Source organism: Microtus pennsylvanicus, chromosome 20 (assembly GCF_037038515.1).
Source record: "Microtus pennsylvanicus isolate mMicPen1 chromosome 20, mMicPen1.hap1, whole genome shotgun sequence".
Taxonomy (NCBI): domain Eukaryota; kingdom Metazoa; phylum Chordata; class Mammalia; order Rodentia; family Cricetidae; genus Microtus; species Microtus pennsylvanicus.
The window spans coordinates 468,127-489,349 of record NC_134598.1 but is presented as its reverse complement, the minus strand read 5'-3'; the positions used below and the strand labels follow the sequence as shown (position 1 = coordinate 489,349).

General features: G+C 50.2%; 1 protein-coding gene across 1 annotated transcript in view; it reads right to left on the bottom strand.

The window, feature by feature from the left end:
- Nucleotides 1–246: 246 nt before the first annotated feature.
- Nucleotides 247–21,223, bottom strand: part of Rassf3 (Ras association domain family member 3) — a 61,335-nt gene continuing 40,358 nt past the window's right edge. Inside the window, exons 2-5 of the mRNA XM_075954086.1 lie at nt 7,553–7,660; nt 6,865–7,102; nt 5,073–5,182; nt 247–2,967 (exon numbers count right to left, since the gene is read on the bottom strand). Of these exons, the coding sequence (XP_075810201.1) occupies nt 2,818–2,967; nt 5,073–5,182; nt 6,865–7,102; nt 7,553–7,660 (606 nt within the window). The 3' untranslated portion in view covers nt 247–2,817. The remainder of the gene's footprint in view (nt 2,968–5,072; nt 5,183–6,864; nt 7,103–7,552; nt 7,661–21,223) is intronic.

Below are 21,223 nucleotides of genomic sequence, written 5' to 3'. Positions count from 1 at the left end.
CTTCCATGGGTGTGTGGTTCACAAGGAAAATGGTGTTCATGCCCAGGACAGGCAGACATGGGGCTAGAGAAAGGAAACAGGACCAGCATCTGGAAGAATGATATGCCCATTCCCAGAAAACAAAACAAACAAAAAAAAACTTTGTAAACATTATTGAATTCCGGTATATATGTCTCCCATAAAAGCTTGTTCCAAAACTTCATATATATATATATAAAATAAATCATAAATAAAGACATACAAATATCAACTAACAACTTCGATTTTTAATAATAGAAACAATTTTGCCATTCCAGACACAACTTCAGGGGAGAAAAATCTTCCCTATAAAAATAAAACTTAAAACTCATCAACATTATAAATATAGCTTTTAACTTCTAGATTTCAAATGCTCCCCTGCAACTCCGCCCTTCATTCAACACCGTTCGTTCGGGTACCATCACATTCCGGAGAGAAAACAGCATTACAGTAAAGCTTGCTTTCATTTGACAGAAAGGCTGGAACACTGGGTGACAATAAAGATCTTTGGCCTCTGGGGCTTTTTTTCATGCTTTAGGGACGCTGCTGTAGTAACCAGTGTTTGGGAGAACAGCAATCTCCAGGAACCCCGAACGGGCAGATCTTCAACAGTTTCCGAGTCATGGGGTGTAGTGCACACGGCAGCGAGCGAAGTTCAAGCGAACACAGGTGAGGATCCCTGCATCACACAGTCTACTTCAAGTAAAAAAAAATAATAATAATAAATTCACAGATAGCCATCAGCTACTACTTTCAGGTTCTAGCAGGGTCTTGAACTGAGAAACGAACACTTCACCAACTCTAAGCTTACTTGGAGGAGTAATTAGAAGACCAGGTGGTTGGCATCAGCAGACACAAACCCCAGCCGCAGTCTCAATAGTAAAACCAGCACAGAAGCCACGAAGGCGTTCCCTGAACAACAAAGGCGAAGGGTTGGGTGACAGTGTCACTGAAGCCTCGCTGATGCACTAAGAAATTACATGCAAAATTAAACACGATGTGTCATCCATATTTTATAGCTAGTTCTATGTTTTTGTGTTTTACTGTTTTTTCCAACTCTTCCTAATAGCTTAGACGATCCGATTGTCTCGGGAGCTGTGGGCACACCCTGCACTTGGATCTGCCCCACAGGGTGACAGCCTCTGACGAGTCAGGAGAGCCACCGTGAAGGGACAGATACTCACTCAAAGGCACGGTTCATAGAAAGGCAAAGAGCTGGAGCACCTTGGAATTTCCAAAAGAATCCATTAAGTCTCACCCGTTAACAATTCCTTGGGAATTTATAAACAACAACAGAATCTACCTAGACTCAAAGCAGAGCCCCTCTGGGAGCCCAGCGCCCCGCTCCCTCTGCTCTCCTCTGCTCTCCGAATTGCCAGCTGCTGCAGAAACCGAGGAGACGGCGCCGTTCTCAGGAAGGCTTCTATTGCACATGCATTTCTTTGGTTGGAAGGAACATGCACAAGTCTGTTAAAATAGTTCCAGAATGAGCGGCTGCGGTGCAGTCAGCGGGGTGTGGACTTGCCTTCCTTGGGGCCTTAGTCAAGTCTCTGCGAGGCAAGGATGTGGTAGGATTGGCCTTTGATCAGCATCCCTGTCCTCTACTTTGTAAGAAGAACACTTTAGAGGGACGAAGGGGACACCAAAGGGGGAGGGGGAGGGGAAAGGGGAGGTGGAATGAAGGGGAAAGAAAGTGATTGTCGAAAAGTTTGCTGTGAGCCCTGGACTTGATACATCTTCTAGCTAACAGCTGAGGGCAAACAGCTGCCCTTACCTAAACTCCTTTTTAACTGAAAAAAGCTATGGGTGGGGGCTGGGGGGCAACTACATTTAACAGAGATCAGTCATGGTCAGGCCCCACCTGAACCTACACAGAAGCTATACGCAGAGATCATCCGCTCTACACCAGCAGAGTCGGGGAACTGGTGCACAGACGCCAGGTCCAGCCACAGGAGCAGGAGGTCTACGTCTGGATCACCACAGGGCCAGCCGCGGGGGGGGGGGGTGGGGGGGGTGGGGGGGGCGGGCTTCCTCGGGATCACCTCAGTCAAGGGTAAATCCACCACAGGCCAGCTGCAGTTCATGGACCCCTCCTTTGGGCTCAGCTTCTAGTTCTTTGGCTCTGACCCCACACTTTACCACTAAATCAAGCCATCTTAAAACATCAACCCTGAATGCTTTTAAATGCTTTTGACTCCTTTACGAACAAATAACACCTTCCTCCGCTATCACTAACTCAGAAGCCACACCACCCTCCCAAGCCGAGGGCTCTCCACTCTCTCTACCTTCCCAACATGCTCTTTACTTTCTTCATCAAAACTCTTACACATCTTCTCCCAGCCCCCCAGAGTTCCTACATTCCTGTGTCTTTCAGATCGCGGAGCAGACTGTTCCGAATGAGGACAACCAAGCAGGCAGTTTTGCCGCAGGACAAGTTTGCAAAGACCACTTGTTAGTATCTGCTCACCCTGAAGCCTAATAAAGATCACATAATCAAAGTAACTAGAAGAAAACAGGGAATCAACCCAGAGTTCATGCTTCTGAGCACTCCAGGATGTGCCTGAGGACCACAGGCTCACAGCTTGCAAGAGGTAACGTCGCCATGCCAACAGAACAAGCTTGCGGAGTCCCTTGTGCCAATCGGTGAGGCGCAGGATGCTGCGTGCGCAGGCTTTGAGAACTGTGTCTAGAGAGAAAAGAGAAGGCCCCAGCACGGCGGCACGGAAACGGCTCTCTGAGCAGGGGCGGTGCCGCTCTTTCACGGTCCGAGCTGTGCCTTCCTGACAGGAAGCCCTCGCCTTAGCCGGGCTTCCACACCTCGCCCAGGGCTTCCTCCAGCTTCTGCCGGTAGGCTGTGTAGCGCCGCTTCAGGCTCTGCAGCTGCTCGTCCTCCTCCTTGTCCAAGATGCGCAAGAAGTTCTGCAGCTCTGGCAGGCTGAAGGCTTCCCACTGTGGGGAGAGAACAGGCCGTGTGTAACTCAAGAGTCTGGGAATAATTACTTCAGTTCCTTTTTCCCCAGAGACAAGGTTAGCTACGTAGCACAATCTAGCCTTGAACTCATGATCATCCCCCACCTCCGCCTCCTGAGCGACTCCAGGCCCTGCAGAACACTGGTTATCAGAAAGTCGGGGGTATGGTTGTCCTCAGCTCCTAGACCAACCCTCCAGAGATCAATTCCGGGTGTCTGCATCTTCTTCCTCTCCTACAATCTCATCAACTCCAGACAGTTGCACAGCCCACCTGCTTTCTCCATCTCTGCCCCCCAGCTCTTGGCGGCCACTCCTGGACCCTGGCATCAGCCTCCTCTTCTCAGTCTACTCTCGTGCCCTACAACCACCTGGCCCTCCTACACACACGGGTATGGCAAACGCCCATGGTTACAAGCATTCAGTTGTCACCCACTGAACACCACATGAAGTGAGAAATCCGCTACCTCCCCAGCCCAACATCTCACACTCACCCAGTACCCCAACTGGCTTAGGGCTTGTTCGTCCCTTCTCTGCTTTGCCTAACCATTTCCTGCTCACCCTTTGGAGCTCAGCCTACCTTCCTGATCTTCCAGGATCTCTCCCCCTCTCTTGCCACGCAAGGCTCTCACTGCACCCTTTAAAAGCCCTGCTTACAATCAGGACTGAAATTACTGAAGCTCCCAGGGTCCCTCACCTACACCTGCCCTGCGTGGCAGCTGGCTGCTTCCCACTACTCAGAGTTTGTTTCCTGTCCTGATGACAGCAGTCTGGTTCCCTAACAGAGTCTCTCCCCACAGCAGGTACCATATAGCACACGTACTCAAACGCGCACACACACGCAGGCACAAAACGGAGTGATGACAGTGAGATGCTTCAGTGGTAGCATCATCTCTTATCAAGCTGATGACTCGAGTTGATACACGTGGAGAGATCCGACTCCTGCAAGCTGCCCTGACGTCCACATATGAGCCACGCCAAGCGCATGAGCACACATCCACACAAAATAATAAAATATAATTAAAACAAACGTCTTGTTTTTTTAAGCAGTGACCGTCAAGGAAAGTACTGCACAAGCCTGGTGACCTGGGTTCTAGCCTGGGACCCACCTAATGTGGAAGGGAAACGACTCTACACGGCTGTCCCCTGAGCTCTATGCCTGTGCTGTGGTACACACGCCCACAAACACATATCACACATACACACAATAACAATGACGATACTTTAAAGGAAATATTTAGCATCACCTTATAGATCATTTTGATTAGAAAAGCTAGAACAATTAGAGGTTTGCCTCAGGCCATGTCCCCCGTCTAAGCACAGTGCTGGTCTCTGCCGTCTAAGCCAGCAAGCCTCTTCTCCCAGCTAACGCTCTCCACAGGACACTTCACACTTCTGGTTTTTAAATTTTTATTTATTTTTATTTTATGTGCACTGCTGTTTTGCCTGCATGTATGTCTGTATGTGAAGGTGTCAGATCCTCTGGAACTGGAGTTACAGACAGGGCGAGCTGTCATGTGGGTGCTGGGAATTGAACTTGGATCCTCTGGAAGAGCAGTCAGTGCTCTTAACCACTGAGCCATCTCTCCAGCCCTCACTTCACACTGAAAGCTCACAGATGATCTACAGGGCAGAAAATGTTTTCCAGTGAACACCCCAGGATATCCTCCCCTGGGGAGAAGGGTGCTCACGCCAAGAACTCCCAAGTCACCCACTCACTGCATGAAGAGGGAAACGGACTCTGAGGTCCGCATGTGCTGGGTTTCCCTTTATTTCCTGTCAGAAGGAAACTGGCCTGGAGTCTTTTCTCAGCAGCAGAGGGACGATGAGGCTCAGCTGAGTGAGTGATAAGGGGCTGGGAAGAGATTAGAATGGCTCTCCACACAGAGCCGGACAAGCAAGAATTATTTCCTGCGACTCCCCGAAGAGCTCACGGCAATGTAATGGCCTAAGAGAATTATACTGTAAGCTAACTTGGGGATCATTCCGGGTGACTCCTGCTCCCTCCCTCCCCACCTCCTTGATGAAATAAAGCAGGCCAGCTGTTCTGTGGGGCTGGGTGACACTGTCAACAGTTGCTCGCTCACCTCTCCAATTTCGTGTTCTCGAAGGACAAAGCTCAGCGTGTCAGTTCTGGGCCCTGCTACCAAGCGCAGGTAGAGCGGGTGCTCCCGGTCGGAGAGCTTGCAGGCATACACTGGGGAGGGAGACAAACAGCCTGTTACAGAGGTCTCCCCCACCCCACCCCCAGCCCACTCCCAAGCCTCTATAAACACCAAGGGCTCATGGTGAACAAACCGCCCAGGATACACCAAGCCTTGATGAGGAGGAAATGAGTTCTAAAAACAAAATAAAATAGGATTTTCCCCCAAAAGATTCTGTCCTTCCTGTCAGAAAGAAGACAAACTTTTGGAGAGGAAAGAGGAACTTAACCCCTTTAAAAAATAATGAAAATATCTCAACCAAGCAACACGAATCCAAAGCTCTAGGAGCAAGCCTCTTTGTAGATTAAGAACTGGCAGCCAGGCGAACCAGAAATTGTCACATGGACACGGCGTGTCTACACAAACACACTCTAGTGTCTAAAGATATGCCAGCGACGAGGGTGACAATTCAGGACGTGGCTACTTTAGACTGTGTAGCTGAAGTCCAGCTGAGAAGTTGCTGGCAAGCTAAAAATGTCGCCAGACCTTCCCTGTCCCTTGCTACTTCAGATGGCACTTCACCACAGTTCCCTGGTCGTCGTCCACCAGGCTGCGGAGCCTGTGGCTTCAGGAGGACCGGAGCTCTGTCAGGTCTGTGTCTGTCAGTCACCCTGTGCGCCAGCACATCTTCCTCTATGGCTGCTGCTGGCTTTTCCCAGAGCCAAACCGGAGAAAGCGCAAACAGCTCACTGCTGTTTGTTATACTTCCGGGCTGGCGCAGAGTGAATCGTAGACACCAACTTCCTTCAAACGCCTCGCCCGGGACATCCCATCCCATTTTATGAGATAATCCACTGGGCATGGGCCTAAGTTCAGACAGAGCCCGGGTCAAAACACCACTTATTCTGCTCACATGTGAGATGAATGAATTATACGTGTGCCTCTTTGTCCATCACACCACGTGTGTGGACGAACTTCAAACGTGAAAGCATTACTGAAGACTTCAACTAAAAAATTCTTCTTTTTTTAAAAAAAAAGTTTTATTTATTTACTATGTATACAGTGTTCTGCCTTCATGTATCCATACAGGCCAGAAGAGGGCGCCAGATCTCATTACAGATGGCTGTGAGCCACCATGTGGTCGCTGGGAATTGAACTCAGGACCTCTGGAAGAACAGCCAGTGCTCTTAATTGCTGAACCATCTCTCCAGCCCATTCTTTTCTTTTTTTTAAATATTTATTTATTTATTATTTATACAGTATTCTGTCTGTGTGTACGCCTGCAGGCCGCAAGAGGGCACCAGACCTCATTACATATGGTTGTGAGCCACCATATGGTTGCTGGGAATTGAACTCAGGACCTTTGGAAGAACAGGAAATGCTCTTAACCACTGAGCCATCTCTCCAGCCCCCTCTCCAGCCCATTCTTTTGTGTCCTGAAAGGTATTAAAATCCTTGCCACCACACCCTCACCAAACCTGCCCCTCCGGGTGTGCCAGCAAATCTTTCCAAACGTGCCTACTACCTGCAGCCCCAAAGCCCCTCAACCACTCTTCAGCTCAGAGATACAAGCAGCCAGGAATCATAAAGATCCGCCTTGAGCGTGTGGCTTCCAGTCTGTCCCTGGGCTCTGACACAGTCTGACATGGCATCTATCTGCTGCCCTTCTCCTAAGGCATACAAGAGACATAAATAGAGCGGACAGACTGCTCTCCCTGGACGTGTGGCCACACACCTTGGTCTTCCCTGTGACATCGCTTGTAAAGTGCAAACTTGCTGGGGCTCTCCGTCACCAGAAACTTCTTGAGCAAGGCCTCGATCACTTCTCCCACGGTGTTTGTACTGCTGATGTGAAGAGTGTTCACACACCCTCGGCTGCTGGGTAGGGGTCTCCCGGGGCTGGGTGGGGTCTGGGTCGGTTTGCAGAGTTCCATCTGCACCTTAATGAAGCCAGTGTAAATCCCATTTGAGTTCTGAAGAAGGAAGAAAGGTCACGGTGAGTGGTGTGGGCAGGACAGGAGTGCATTAGTGCGTCAAGACAAAGGGGAAGGCCAACAGTTCTTTGTGGCTCTTCTCTCAACTTCCCAGCAGAGTGCAGAGAGGGACCTCAGAGAGGAATCGGAAATGCAGTGGAGGAAACACACTCGCCCTGCAGCGCTGGCTGGCCCTGCGGATTGAGCCTCTGAAGTCTCGTGTGCTGGGCCAGGACCCATCCGAGAGGACACAGTCCTGTGCGGCACATGTCTGCCAGACCATAGCTCCTTTTCTCTTCTCTGAAGGGGTGTTGCTATTACAGATGTGCACCACCCCATCTGGCCTTCTCCTGGGTCTTGGGGATCAAACCTGCCAGGCTGTACCCACCGAGCCATCTCCCTGACCCCATCTGTCTTTCGGTAGAACCAACTGAACCAGGAAGGACTTACCAAGGTCATCTTCAACTTGTCTGTGACGGCTAAATTGTACTTATGGACTTTCTCTTTGATTTCCTCTTTGCTGAGATAATTGTGAGTTTCCTTCTCTTTCTCCACATCCTAGAAAAAAAAATCGTATCATGCACGAACAACATAGGGGAAAAAGGCAGATGAGCTAGGCGTCTTCTCCATCCCACAAAGGAGTAGCAGGCGCATTTCCTGAGACACAACACTGCTCCATTTCACCTTTAACACCCCAGGCTCACGTGCCACGTGTGCCCCCATTTCCCACACTGAAATGAAACCAACCCACCAGCAGCTGAAAATAGTGCTTCATTAAACAGCATTCTGCAAATCTCCCTCTGGTCAATTTCCCTTCTGCAAAAACATCATTCCACACAGTACGAGCTACTGGACACTTCGACTTTAAGCAATTGCTTATTTACATGTTTATTTCATTTTCTTCAAGACAGGGATTTCTCTATGTAGACCTGTCTGCCTCTGCCTTCTGAGGGCTGGAATTAAAGCTGAGCGTCTACACCCAGTTTCTAACAATATTTAAAGATGCATGCCTAGAATTGTATTAACGTTATGGTCGCTCCAGCTTTCCAGTCTATATTAGCAATAAGCACAGCAGGGAATGATGCCAATCGACGGGCGCTAGCCATCACCTGTCAAACCATGCACAACCTCCCTAGGCCAAGACGCAAGTAACCAGACCCCTCTACCCAGCACCCTGCCTGCTTCTCCCCACACCTCTCTCTCCATATAACCAGAAAGGGGGAAAACTGACCAGTTAAATTCTCTTGTGAGCCTTTAGAATTTACTACTAATTGCCTATAAATAAAAGACCATACATCCTACCTAGCTTTATGTCAACTTGACACAGGGTAGAGTCATTTGGGAATAGGCGACTTCAGCTAAGAAAACACCCCCACGAGACTGAACTGTGGGCAATCTTCTCGATTGGATGATGGATGTGGGTGGGCCTAGCTCACGGTGGGCGGTGCCACCCATGGATTGCTGGGTGAACACTCCTCCAAGGCCTTACCCTCAGATTCCTGCACCCTGATTTTCGGGACAATGGACTACATGTAACTCTAAGGAGTAAATTCTCTCCTCCCCAAGCTGCCGTTGCTCAGAGTCTCACCCAGCAGTGAAGACCCTCAGACAGCACAGGTGCAGCCACGTAAGCCTGGTGCCTACCTGGCATAATTACTCCGGAGCCCAGGTGAGATGGAATTTGAGGATTTGAGGAAGAGGATTAATTTGGAAGTGAAGAAATTTCGCTGCTAAGGGGAGGCCTAAGACCAGAGCCCAGCAACTCTCCCCAGCCCAGCTGTCTGGCAGCCTGTAAATCTCCATGTGGGCACTTTCATTTAATTCTCCCCCAAACTGAGCTAGCTAGTCTCTGTGGCTTAAAGAGGAGTCAGGAGAGGTCTGCAGAGCTAACCAGCCCTTCCAGTGACAGCCCCCACTAGTTACCAGAGCAAGCTCTCCCTTGCTCCGGGTCCTACATGTCATTTCCACTAAACCAGTCTTCAAGGCTCTGGCGTAGACGAACATTTGAAAATGTAAAGACCATGTGTACAGTCAGATTCAAGCTCGAGGAGCGGATTGGAATTAAATTTGGATGGTTTATCCACCAAAAAGAAAGGATGAAGACACCTCTCTTCTGTAACATGTAAGGGCCTACTTGTTGGGGGTTTCTGTCGAAGATCACCACGCTCACGGCTAGATATTCTCCAGGCAGCAGCATAAACACATCAGGAATGGCACTACGGAAGCCACGAGTGGAGAACCACCCAGCATATAAAAAGGCTCTTAGGCCCTAACGAGGGTGAAGGGCATCGACTATGACCACTTCCAGTTTCTGCACTGGCCTGGCACAGTGTAGAACCCAGACAGTACTGGAAAAAAACCAGCACGGATAATATGCTCATCTCCGTGGCTCCGCGGGCAAGCCGGAAGCCCGCTGGGAACACTGCCAGTGCCGATGTGGTCCCCACTGCACTCCTGGAACAGTTTTATATTTGTTGTTACTGTGGGTTAAGATTTTCCCAAAGAGGACTGGAGAGATGACTCAGCGGTTAAGAGCACTGACTGCTCTTCCAGAGGACCCAGGTTCAATTCCCGGGACCCACATGGCAGCTCAGAGCTGCCTGTAACTCCCATTCCAGGGGACCCAGTGTCCTCACAGAGATGTGCATGCAGGAAAAACACCAATGTACATAAAATAAAAATAATTTTTTAAAGAGGAAAAAAAAGATTTTCCAAAAAAAATTCTAAGGAAATGTAAAATATGTAGCCCAAACTGGGCACGCCTTCCACCCTAGCACCTGGACAGAGGCAGGAGGATCTCTGTGAGTTCCAGGACAGCCTGGGTTGTACAGTGAAACTCTGTCTCAAACAAAACAAACAAACAAAAATGTAGCCCATTCCTCCTTGCTGTTCTTTCCAGCTGACAACTAGTCAGCCAATGGCCACAGCTGCCAGGGAATGAGGTAGCCTCATCTACAATTCGTGGCAACTGCCCAGAGGCCTTCAAAGTACATAAAATTATTCCTGAGAAGACAGGTTAAAGGTCATTCATAGACACCAACTCCTTCTGTCCCGTATAAAGAAAAAGGCACGGGATTTGCGGCTAACTCGGCTTCTCTCCCCGCACAGCTTAGACATCTCCAGGTTATTTCCCACCGCTAACACGATGCCAGCACTGCAGAAACAGTTGCCGCTGCGTTATCAAAGTAATACTAGTGAGGAAAAAATTTCTATGCAGATTCAGTAGCAATTGTAGCTGGTTGGCTGAATTCAGAGACAGAGACCATGCGGGTTCAGAGACGGGTTCAGGAGGTGTGGTAAGAACTGAATGGCCCCGGTGTGGTGGCACATGCAGGAATCCCAGCACTCAGGAAGAGCTAGCCTCGGCTACATAGCAAGAGCCTGCCTTTAAAAAAAAACAGAAAAAAACTAAAGGAATGGCTGAGGGGTAGCAAGCACGAGGCTTTGCTTTTGATCCCCAATGCTGCAAATGAGCACCCGACTAACGGTGTGGGGTGACCAAGCAAGGACGGGAGGTGCAGAGCATTCCAGCAGGCTTTGGGCTCTGCTCCCTGGTCTACCCCAGGGCCTTGGGGCTTGTTCACCCTCCCAGGTCTGTCTCACTTCCTGCTAGATGGCCAGTCTGTCACATCTGAAGAGCTCCTGACCTAACAGCAACAGGTCCGCAAAGATCTAATCGGATGCTGTTCTCTCTAGTAAGAGATGCTGTTCTCTCTAGTAAGACCAAAGGCTCCATCTACAGGATCAAGGAAGCCAATGGCCCCAGACCACTGGCTGCACATAAACATACTGCATGTGTATCCTGGGGCCTTCAGCTGGGTGGGATCCCAAGGAAAAGAAGTGAAGGGGCAAAGAGAGGGGTTGTTAGTCAATTCCCAAGGGCAGCCTTGATGACGCGGGCTAGCCCGCCCTTAGGCCCCCTGGAACCAGGAGCCCAAGGCACTGAGAGGAACATCAAAGGAGCCATGTCCTCAGGACAACGCACACAGGACCACAGAGGAACTCAGAAAGGTTATCTTTACTTCTCAGAGATTAAACCAAGGAAAGAGCAGAAAGCGTTAAGAGAGTTGTAGTCCGTGACCTACAAGACCCCTTCTGGGCCGAGCATATCATTGTTCAAAGATCAACTGGACAGCAAATCCTGGGAAAGCAGAGCACTTCCGAGCAGGGTTTAAAAAATAATGTGGGGGGAGGGGTTACTTGATCTAATCATATAGGCGTGTGCCTGGGGGCGGGGCACGGACACAGGGGCTCAGTGAAGCAGGAGCTGTCTCCATCTCAGGGTGCACGTTACCTCTGGGTAGTCCAGGTTGAACGCGCCTGACAAATTCAGCTGCTTCAAGACAGGGGAGGGAAATGACACCGATTTCAGGTAGGGTCCAGACTGGAGAAGGACCCTTACCTTGGCAAGACTTCCAGGTTGTTTAAGCCTTTGAGAGACTCTTGTCTGCCAACCTGGGGAAGAATCCCTCCAAATACATGCACAGCCCTGCAGGAGGGAGGGAAGGAAAGAGGTGGGAAGGAAAAGGGCAAAGACGGGGTTAAGCCGTGGCGTGGCAGGCGTGGCACAGCACAGTCTGTAAGCAGGACTCTCACTTCGGGGCAGGACAGGGAAGGGCAGAGGCATCCGCCCGTGAATAATGCATGGTTATTGCTCTCAGGAGCCAGGGAGGAGTTGAGGCCACACCCCAGAGCGGCTGCTGGGCAGGTTACAAGTCATCTCTGTCTGAGGCCACAGGGAGAGGTCTGCCATCCCAACGCTACGCTCGTCCCTGGCGTTTCAGCCAGTGTGCCCAAAGAGCACAATTTGGGTCAACCTCGCTTCCTGGATGGGGCCACATTTCCAGACTGTTTTCTCACCGGTGAGACACACCCACCTCACAGACACAGACAACCTGCACCCAAGGTGTGTTCCCATAGGCTCATGAGTCAGACTTTTCCAAAGATGGACCCCTACAGGTCTCACAGAGGGTCCGCGAACAGCTTCTGTTTGTCTGGTTAACTCTGAAGCTACACCAAAGTTTAAATTACAAAGCCACTGGACAACAAAAGCTCAAACCATAATGAAAAAATACAAGTGGCTTCAAAAGGGTAAAAATAGAGAGATGCACAATCACTACCTCTGTTTTAGCTTAGCGACAGAATGTGAATTATGGTTTAGACATACTTAGGTCTGAAATCATGGCTCTGCCACACCCTAGCTGTGTGACCAAAGGTAAGTTATGTAACTTCTCTGAGTCCTGGCTTTCTCATCTCTGTGAAATGTGCAGAAACAATACCTACTTCATACAACTGAGAGGGCACAGTGCCGGCCATCACTGGACAATTATTTATTAGTGCCCACTGGCGCCAAGCTCCGGGCCAAGCGCACTTCAAGCTGTGAGAGGCAGTTGTGATCACCACCTCTTCCCGGCCAGCAGCCGGCAAGTTTGCCTTGCTCCCTGTGCCCCACCCACACCTGCCTGTTTGACTGTCATTTGGCTTGGCACCACAGGCCTCTAAGATACACGGTGGCACTAGGGAAAGAGGTCACGGCAGAGGGCTTGTGTGAGACACCTGAGGTCCTGGGGAAAAGCTCAGCGGGGAAACTGCTCTCGGGGCGAGCCTGAAGACCCGAGCTCTGATCTAGCGCCCTGAGAAAGCTGGGCATGGCGACACACACCTGCAATCCCAGAGCTCCTTTGGTGAGATGGAGACATCGCAGGGCAGGTAGTCGGGAGTGTGCAGCAGCAATCAACAGAGAGCTGTCTCAAAACCACTCAAGGGAGGTCTCTATCCTCTGCCGCTTTGGGAGTGCTCCGATGCCCATACACACACACACAAATATTAATTAAACAAAAATTAGAAGAGGAAAGAAAGATAAAGAAGCTACAGACATTCTTCCAGGGGTGCTAAGAGGAAGAAAAAACAAAAACAAAAAAATCAAATTTTCCACAGAGTAAGGAAGGTGGACCACCAGTGCGTGCTATGGCCCCCTTCCTCGCGGCTCTGGCACCCGATGAGGTCTGGGTCCACCCTGCAGCATCAGAGGGTAACCTGACCAGGCCGACAAGCGCTCTCTCTGCACACTAGACTGAAATCATGAATTACTGCTTTGCATTTCACCCCCAGTTTTGAAAGCAGGCTACCCAGCGGCGTCCATCCTCAAACAGCACAGTTCCTGGACAGTGCGCTCTGGCTGCCAGTGGGATTCAGCCAGTTACGGTGAGCCGAGTCCAGGCCCTGACTCCTAGAAACATATTCCCGCCAGGCGGGGCTCCAGTAAGGAAGCAGAACAATGCATCATGGGGCGTGGTGGGTCAATTTCAATTGTCAGCTTGGATAAGGAACAGAGGGAGCAGGACTAAGGCACACTGTGTTATAATGGTGCTTGCAGAGGGTCAATGGAGGGGAGGACGCCCACCCTGACTCTGGGCAGCACAATCCCATTGAGCCGAGGTCCTGGACCGGGTGACGGGCCAGCTAGGCACTGCTCCCCACTTCTCTCTTTCCTGGTGGGCACCACAGACCAAGCGACCCTAGCTGGCTGTCATGCCTCCCTTGCCATGTGAACTTGGTGGGAAATAAGCCCTTCCTCCCCTTTAAGTTCACAGGAGCCAAAATTGGGAAGCCTCTGGAGAGGCAGTGTCTGGAGAGCCCCTCCTGCTGCATGCAGTATGCAGGCGAGAGGGAAGTTCTCACTGGCTGTGGTGGCGCTCGCCTTTTAACCCCAGCACGCGGGAGGCAGAGCAGAGAGAGGCGGGTGGATCTGTGAGTTCCAGTACAGTCTATGCTACACTGAAACCCAGTATTCCCAGTGTCACCCCCAACCCCCAAAGAAACAAGTTCTCCGGGAGCAGAACAAGCAGAGGCAGGGCTGACGTGTTTAAAAGTTCTTTTTTCCAGGAGGTAAAAGGTCCCAGACAGGACCCCATATCCCAGGCTAGCTGCAGACTTGCTATGTATGTGGCTGAGAAAATCCTCCTGCCTCCACGTCTAGTGCTGGGGTTACAGGCATACCTCACGACCCCGAGTTACATGCTCCAGAACTGGGCTCTCAAGTATGACAAGCAGTAGAGAACCTTGGCGGAAAGTCTTTTTAGGTGTGCGACAGGGAGACCCTGGTATGGGATGAACACAGAAGGGGCTGTCACACAAAGCTAACATACAGGAAGGGCAGGGTGGCCCGAGTCTGTATTTACATCAGCTGCCCGGCTAACACTCCTCACTAAGACACCGAGGAGGCAGAGCACAAAAGTCTGTCCAAGGATCAACTTTTCAATGCATGCTGTAACTATCCAGTAGCCATGTCGTGTTCCGGCCAACCGCAAGCCAGGAGTCGCATGGAGCTTTGGAGACTGGCACAAGGAAAGGAACCGCGGGGCTTTGAAGGGCTGCAGCAGGCAGTACAGAGCTAAGCAATACAGACATGGGTGCAAACAAAGGACGAGGCGAGAGCACCAAGAAAACAATGTGAACGGGTGTGTAAGTGTAAAGACGCGGGAAAACAATGTGAACGGGTGTGTAAGTGTAAAGACGCGGGAAAACGATGTGAACGGGTGTGTAAGTGTAAAGACGCGGGAAAACAATGTGAACAAGTGTGTAAGTGTAAAGACGCGGGAAAACAATGTGAACAAGTGTGTAAGTGTAAAGACGCGGGAAAACAATATGAACAAGATGTGTAAGTGAAGCCAGGCGGTGGTGGCGCACGCCTTTAATCCCAGCACTCGGGAGGCAGAGGCAGGTGGATCTCTGTGAGTTCAAGGCCAGCCTGGTCTACAAGAGCTAGTTCCAGGACAGGCTCCAAAGCCACAGAGAAACCCTGTCTCGAAAAAAAAAAAAAAAAAAAAAAGATGTGTAAGTATAAAGACACAGGAAAACAATGTGAACGGATGTGTAAGTGTAAAGACACAGGAAAACAAGCAGACACAACTGTAAGACTCAGAAGAGCAGTTCCTGGCATGCTCGGTGCTGACCTATGGCCCTAGAGAACAGCTGATGGGGCTGGAGAGATGGCTCAGTGGTTAAGAGTACTGGCTGCTCTTCCAGAGGATCCAGGTTCAATTCCCAGCACCTGCAGAAGAGCTCACCCCTGTCTGTAACTCCAGGTGCAGGGGACTGACACACAGACACACGTGCAGGCAAAATACCAATGCACATAAAATAAAAAGATAAATCACTTAATAAAAAGTAATAATAAAAAAGAACACGGCTTCTGTGTTCTCAAGGCCCCATTGCTGCAAACCCACGGGTGCCATGTTCAGAGATTTGGTGCCTCTCTTGTGTGTGGTCCTGGCCCCTCTGGGACTGCTGCCCTGCGGACGTGACGGAGAGCTGTTGCTCTGTTTCCAGTCCTGTGAGGACTCAGGAGTCTATCTTGCCTGAGTTCAGCTTGTAGGCAGGTAACTCTCCTCTGTACCTGTGTGTTCTCCTGGTCAACCCCGACCTAGTTGTCCCTGCAGGGACAGCTGTATCCCCCCCCCCCCCCCCGCTTCCTCAGCTGACAGAGGTGCGGGCCTCTAGTAGTAGCAGAGGAAGCCACGTGATCTGTGTCTCCTCTCACCAGAGGAGACTTTTAACAATGTTATGAACATGCTGTGGTGCTCATTTATTGTGACCCGGTGAGTACTGTAAGCAGGGATGTATTTTTTTTTTGTTCCTTCATTACACAGCCCAGGCTGGCTTCAAACTTGCCACCCACCCACCAGCCTCAGCCTGAGTGCTGTGGTGACGGTGTGTGTGATAGTCTTGTGTCTATTATCTGGGGGCTACCATACACCTGAAACACACCTGTCATTCCTGGTCATTTGAAGCATCCTACGGCTACTGATTAACAGTCAAAATGATACCAGGAGAGAACATGGGTGGCTATTTTAAACTATTCATTAAAAAATTAAAATTAAACAAACTACAAAAACAAAACCACAGCAACTTTCTAAGGATGGGTGTGCAGCCGTCTTCTCTTAAGTGCCGCAGAAGAGAAACAAGAAGAGGTGTGCTCTGACCACCAACTCAGCCCCTGTCTGTCACCACCCAGTGCCACCCTGGCGGTCCCCTGCTCCCCCCACCCAGGAAGCCATCTTCACCACAGCAGCCCATGGGTGCGGTCTGCGCTACAAACATACAGGTCCAGCATCCTCGGTACCTTCTAAGGCTTCTAGCAACCCTACTGTGTTTTTAAATCTTTCACTTCTACGACTGTCTTCCACTAGCTGGGTCCTGAACAGAGGCAGGCCCTGTCCTCCACACAACAGACCTGGTCATGACTCTGGCTGCAAGCCTGCATTTGCAATCTATCCTCCTGCGTGTCTTGTCAAGCCGTGTGATGTTCTCACAATCTATAGAACCGCAAGCGCATACAAGGCCTTTACAGTATCAGACGCAATGTTTTACACGTCCCCGCTATCCCTCTGCAGCATCAAGGAGCACGAGGCCTTCAAAGCGTGCCCCTTAAGTATGCTGGCACAGCCGGGCTGCGAAAGCAGGTCCCGGCCCAACACATTAGTAAGACTGACTGCAGTTGTGATACACATTAAAAGGCTTCATTTGGGCCTTCCATGACCTCACCCTTTAAAGCCCTGGTTTCCACTCTACCAATACCCTATATGGTTGTGCTTTTAAAACTGGGTCTCGTGCCAATCGTCAAACAGCCACTCGCTCGTTTGTCTGGAGCCAGAAAACAAACTTGGAGGTGGACCTGTGGCTCCAGGAGTGCCCCAGCCGAGGTCCCGACCTCACAGCGTACCAGATGACACTCGGCCTTAGAAGGCCCCGTTGAAACGTTTCTAAGGGAGCCGACTAGACGGTTTCATTTTGGAACGGCGACACAATTCGTGGCCGATTTAACTTTGATCATTTTGGGTGAACAAATCAAGAGGGGATTTGCACACAGAAACCTGGCTACACTCATTGCCTGAGCAACAGGCAAAGGAAGGAGGCGGCAGGTGACGTCAGCGCTCAGGCAAAGGCCAGAGGCTTTCATAACATGCCAACTCCAGGCCTCCGTCTCCTTGATGAGTGGCAGCCCTGAACTATGGTCTCTATCACCCCCTGCATTATCTAACACTCTATTTGACCTGCCTGCAACGCTCCCCTAATCAAGTACTATAAAGTAAGTGTGCTGGAGATTAGGAAAATTAACTAAGAAAATGAAGACAAGAGGGTGCCTGAAGCCAGGAAGGAAGTGAGCCACACAAAGCCGTGGCAACACACCTGTGGGCCCAGATTCCGGATTAAGGTTCTCTGGTGCACTCTGGAGGGCCCTGGAGTCATCCAGTGGCCACACACCACCAGCTAACGGCAATTACTACCAGGGCTCAGGAGCCGGCTCAGTGCCCGCCCCCATGACAGCCCCAGGAGACCGGAAGCTTTGGTGGGTCAGAGTCTGGAGGTTGTGTCTCATGTTGTCACAGCCTCCATGGAACTTTTGAAACTCTGTGGTTAAGGGGAGGTTCTGGGGAAAGGGAATCGAACAGGCTCGTTTGGAGGCTGGCCAGAAAGGAATGCTGTGACCTGGAAGGCAGGTGGGGCCTGGCTGGGAAACCCTGAAGGTGGCAGCTGTTCCACCACCAGCAGGAATCTAAAGTCACCAGAGGTGGGCAGACAAAATGTGTGACAACTTTGTCAGGTGACGCCTGGTTTAAAGAGAAAAACAAAAAAGTCTTAATAAAATCAGAAATTGGGGTTAGAGAGGTTGTGCGGTGGTGACCTGGATTCGGTTCCCACCCACCAACATGAGGGCTCCTAACCATCTGTAACTCCAGTTCCAGGGGATCTGACGCCCTCTTCTGGCCCCCGAGGGCACCGCATGCTCAGGGAGCAGATGTAAAATGATCTGCACCAGGCTTATAGGACGTCTTTCCTTCTCCTGTTACAAGTGTAAGTTCCCACCATATGAAAGCCTAGATAATGAGTTTTCAGGTCACAAAACTGTAAATGCAGACGCTCAGAACAACAGGGAGACAGTGTCTGACAGGCCACTCTGAACTCCAGGATGGCTTGGATTTACATACGGTGCTGCAGTCTCACTAACATGCTCACCTAAGAATTCTTAGCACTTGCTTGATCTTGTACAGCCCAGGTCCACCACACCAAAAAGAATGAGTCATGCTGGGGACGAACCCAGGGCCTAGCAGATGCTAAGAAACACTCTTCCGGCGAGCTTGCATCTTAGTACTTTCTTTTACACACAGACAAAAGTCTGAAGGGCCATAGGGAGGTTTAGGTTAAACTGTTTATCCCTCTTGTTCCCGTGAATTCAGAATATTCCTCCATAGCAGCCTACATGCCTCTTTTGATAAGTCAGTTCCTAACCTATAAAAGGCATGCCTCAAGTAGTACATGACTCCTTCTGCTCAGAGCAAAAGACAAAGATGTCCCCTTTGGTGTGCCATATCTCAGAAAACGCTGCTGCCCGCAGAACGTGGGCCATGGAGTTCACCTGGAAGCCGCTGAGCCTCTGCAGTGTTGTTTTGAGCATGCGGCTCCGCAGCTGGCTTTGCAGCCCAAGAAATCATCTCTTCCTCTTGGCCAGAAGGGCAAAGTACTGTTGACGACGGAATATAATCTGAGAGCAAAGAGCCAGGAGACTGGCACCTGTAGGGGCTGGGCAGCGTGCGTGCCCAGTCATCCTGCATAGGAATCATCTTCTTGTCTCCTGCTCTGTGGCAGCTGTGAGGAGAAATGTGAGGGACCCAGAGGCTGAGGTCACACAGGCGATGTTCACAGAAGGACCAAGGAGTGCCAGTGTTGCCCCAAAGGCTCTGGCCTAAAGCGAAAGAGGACTCCTAACACCCAGAAAGAATAAAGGTCATCTCCATTCCACACACAGAAGGAATGGGGGGACATCTCCATTCCTCGCCCCTATTTTGCTACCCTTCTCTAGTGTGCTGGCTGGCCTACCTCAACCTGACACAAGCTGGAGTCATCTGAAAGGCGGGAACCCCAACCGAGAAAGGGGCTCCGCAAAATCCAGCTGTGGGGCATTTCTTAGTTAGTGATTGATGGGGAAGGGCCCAGCCAGGGGGAGAGATGCTGCTGCTGGGCTGGTGGTCCTGGGTTCTGTAAGAAAGCAGGCTGGACAAGCCAGTAAGCAGCTTCCCTCCGTGGCTCTGCATCAGCTCCCACTTCCAGGTTCCTGCCCTGACTTCCTTTGATGATGAACTGTGGTGTGGTAGTGTAAGCCAAACAAACCCTTTCTTCCCCAACTTGCTTTTTGATCATGGTGTTTAGTCACAGCAATGGAAACCTTAAATAAGACATAGTCTCCAGAGTTGAGGTTAGCCACCCAATGGATTGGTAGCCTCCCCCCCCCACCCCCCACCCCTATCAATCTCCTCACAATTACCTTCCAGGCACTATCTCATGCCCTTCACAATCAGATAGAGAGCAGCTGAGTAGCTGAGACCCTGTGCTCAGCGCAGAGACCTGCTCGTGGTTTTTGGAGCCTGAGTTATTTTTGCCAAAGTACTCAACTGAGTGTGTGATGATCTGAGTGTGTGATAATGCTATATACTTGGCAACTAGAGAAGTCATACCTGGCCATGACCAAAGAGCTCATTCAAAGACTGGAGAACCATTTCCAGCATTAAGAAAATGGCGAGAAAGCTGGGAGAAGTGACAGCTGGATCTCTGAGTTCAAGGTCTACAGAGTGACTTCCGGGACAGTCAGAGCTACACATGGAACCTGTTTTGAAAAACAAGGAAAGAAATAAAGAAAGGAAAAAAGGAGAGAAAGAAAAGAGAGAAGGGAAGGAAGGAAGGAAAAAAGGAAGGAAGGAGAGAGAAGGAAGGTAGGAAGGAAGGAAGGAAGGAAGGAAGGAAGGAAGGAAGGAAGGAAGGAAGGAAGGAGAAAATGGCTAGATACTGTCATACCCTAAAAAGCACCATCCTGCTCATGGAAGGGCTTCTAAATGAAAGGAAAACCAGAGAAGACACTCTACCAAGTACGAACTCTGCAAAGAAAGCCAGCCTAGTGGACAGAGGGCTTGCCTAGCACGCAGGTAGCCCTGGGTTCAATCCCTCAAGACTCATAAACTGGACGTGGTGGTGCATCCTTCAATCCCAGCACTCAAGGCACAGCCAGGAGCAGGAGCTCAGTGTTATCCTTGGCGACTTGGCAAGTTTCAGACCAGCCTGGGAGACCTAGCAGAAGTGCCTAAATATGGAAGTATGCCAGAAAGTTGAGTGTTTGCCCTCTATCTGGGGAGATCTGAAGAGGAGCCTCCCTCCCTTCCTCCTTTTTCTGTGGAAAAAAGAAACATTAAAAAAATTACAAACACTTCAAAAACCTTCTTCAGAGTCTGGATGACTTAGTCGGAGAAGAAAAAGTGAACCATGGGGTTAGTGGGGGGCTTTTTACGTATAAAAAATAAATATCTCTGGAAACAAAAATAATCATAACACAACTGAGCACTTTACCAGTAAAACTGAGTTCACTTTCATATGCCAACTGCCCCCCAAAAGAAACAGAGGCACTAGCCAGGCAAGGCTGACAGCCAACTGCTTTTGGAGACCGCAGAAACAAGGAGCCAGAGACAGCAAACAGAATTCTCAGGTAAAGAGACATCACCATGACAGGGGATTAAAAACAGCTTATCAGCTTCTAAACACACGTGTGCGCACACAGAGAAGTCAGGTAGAGAGACGTCACCGTGTCAGTGAAATAACAGTTCCATCAGCTTCTACACACACACACACACACACACACACACACACACACAATCTCAGGTAGGTAGAGAGATGCCACCATGTCAGTGAATTAAAACAGCATCAGCCTCTAAACACACACACACACACACACACACACACACACACACACACACACACACACTCTGATGCACTCAAACATTCACATAAAAACACACATTCACACATGCATGCACACACACGCATACACACACACTAGTACTGCTAAAAAACAATAGTTGGCTCCTGAAGTCACACAACTGAGCAATTTACAAATAAAGGCTGCCCAGAGCTGCCCGAGAATGGGGCTGCCTGTTTGTTTTTATTAGTTTTGTCTGTAATTGACACCGTCTTTGCAGGGGTGAGGCTCTTCCACGCTGAGGTTTCATTCGCCCTCCTGCTCCATTTCTTCCTGCAGTGGTGTGCACAGGAAGCTCACAGTCCAGGGGAAGCCAG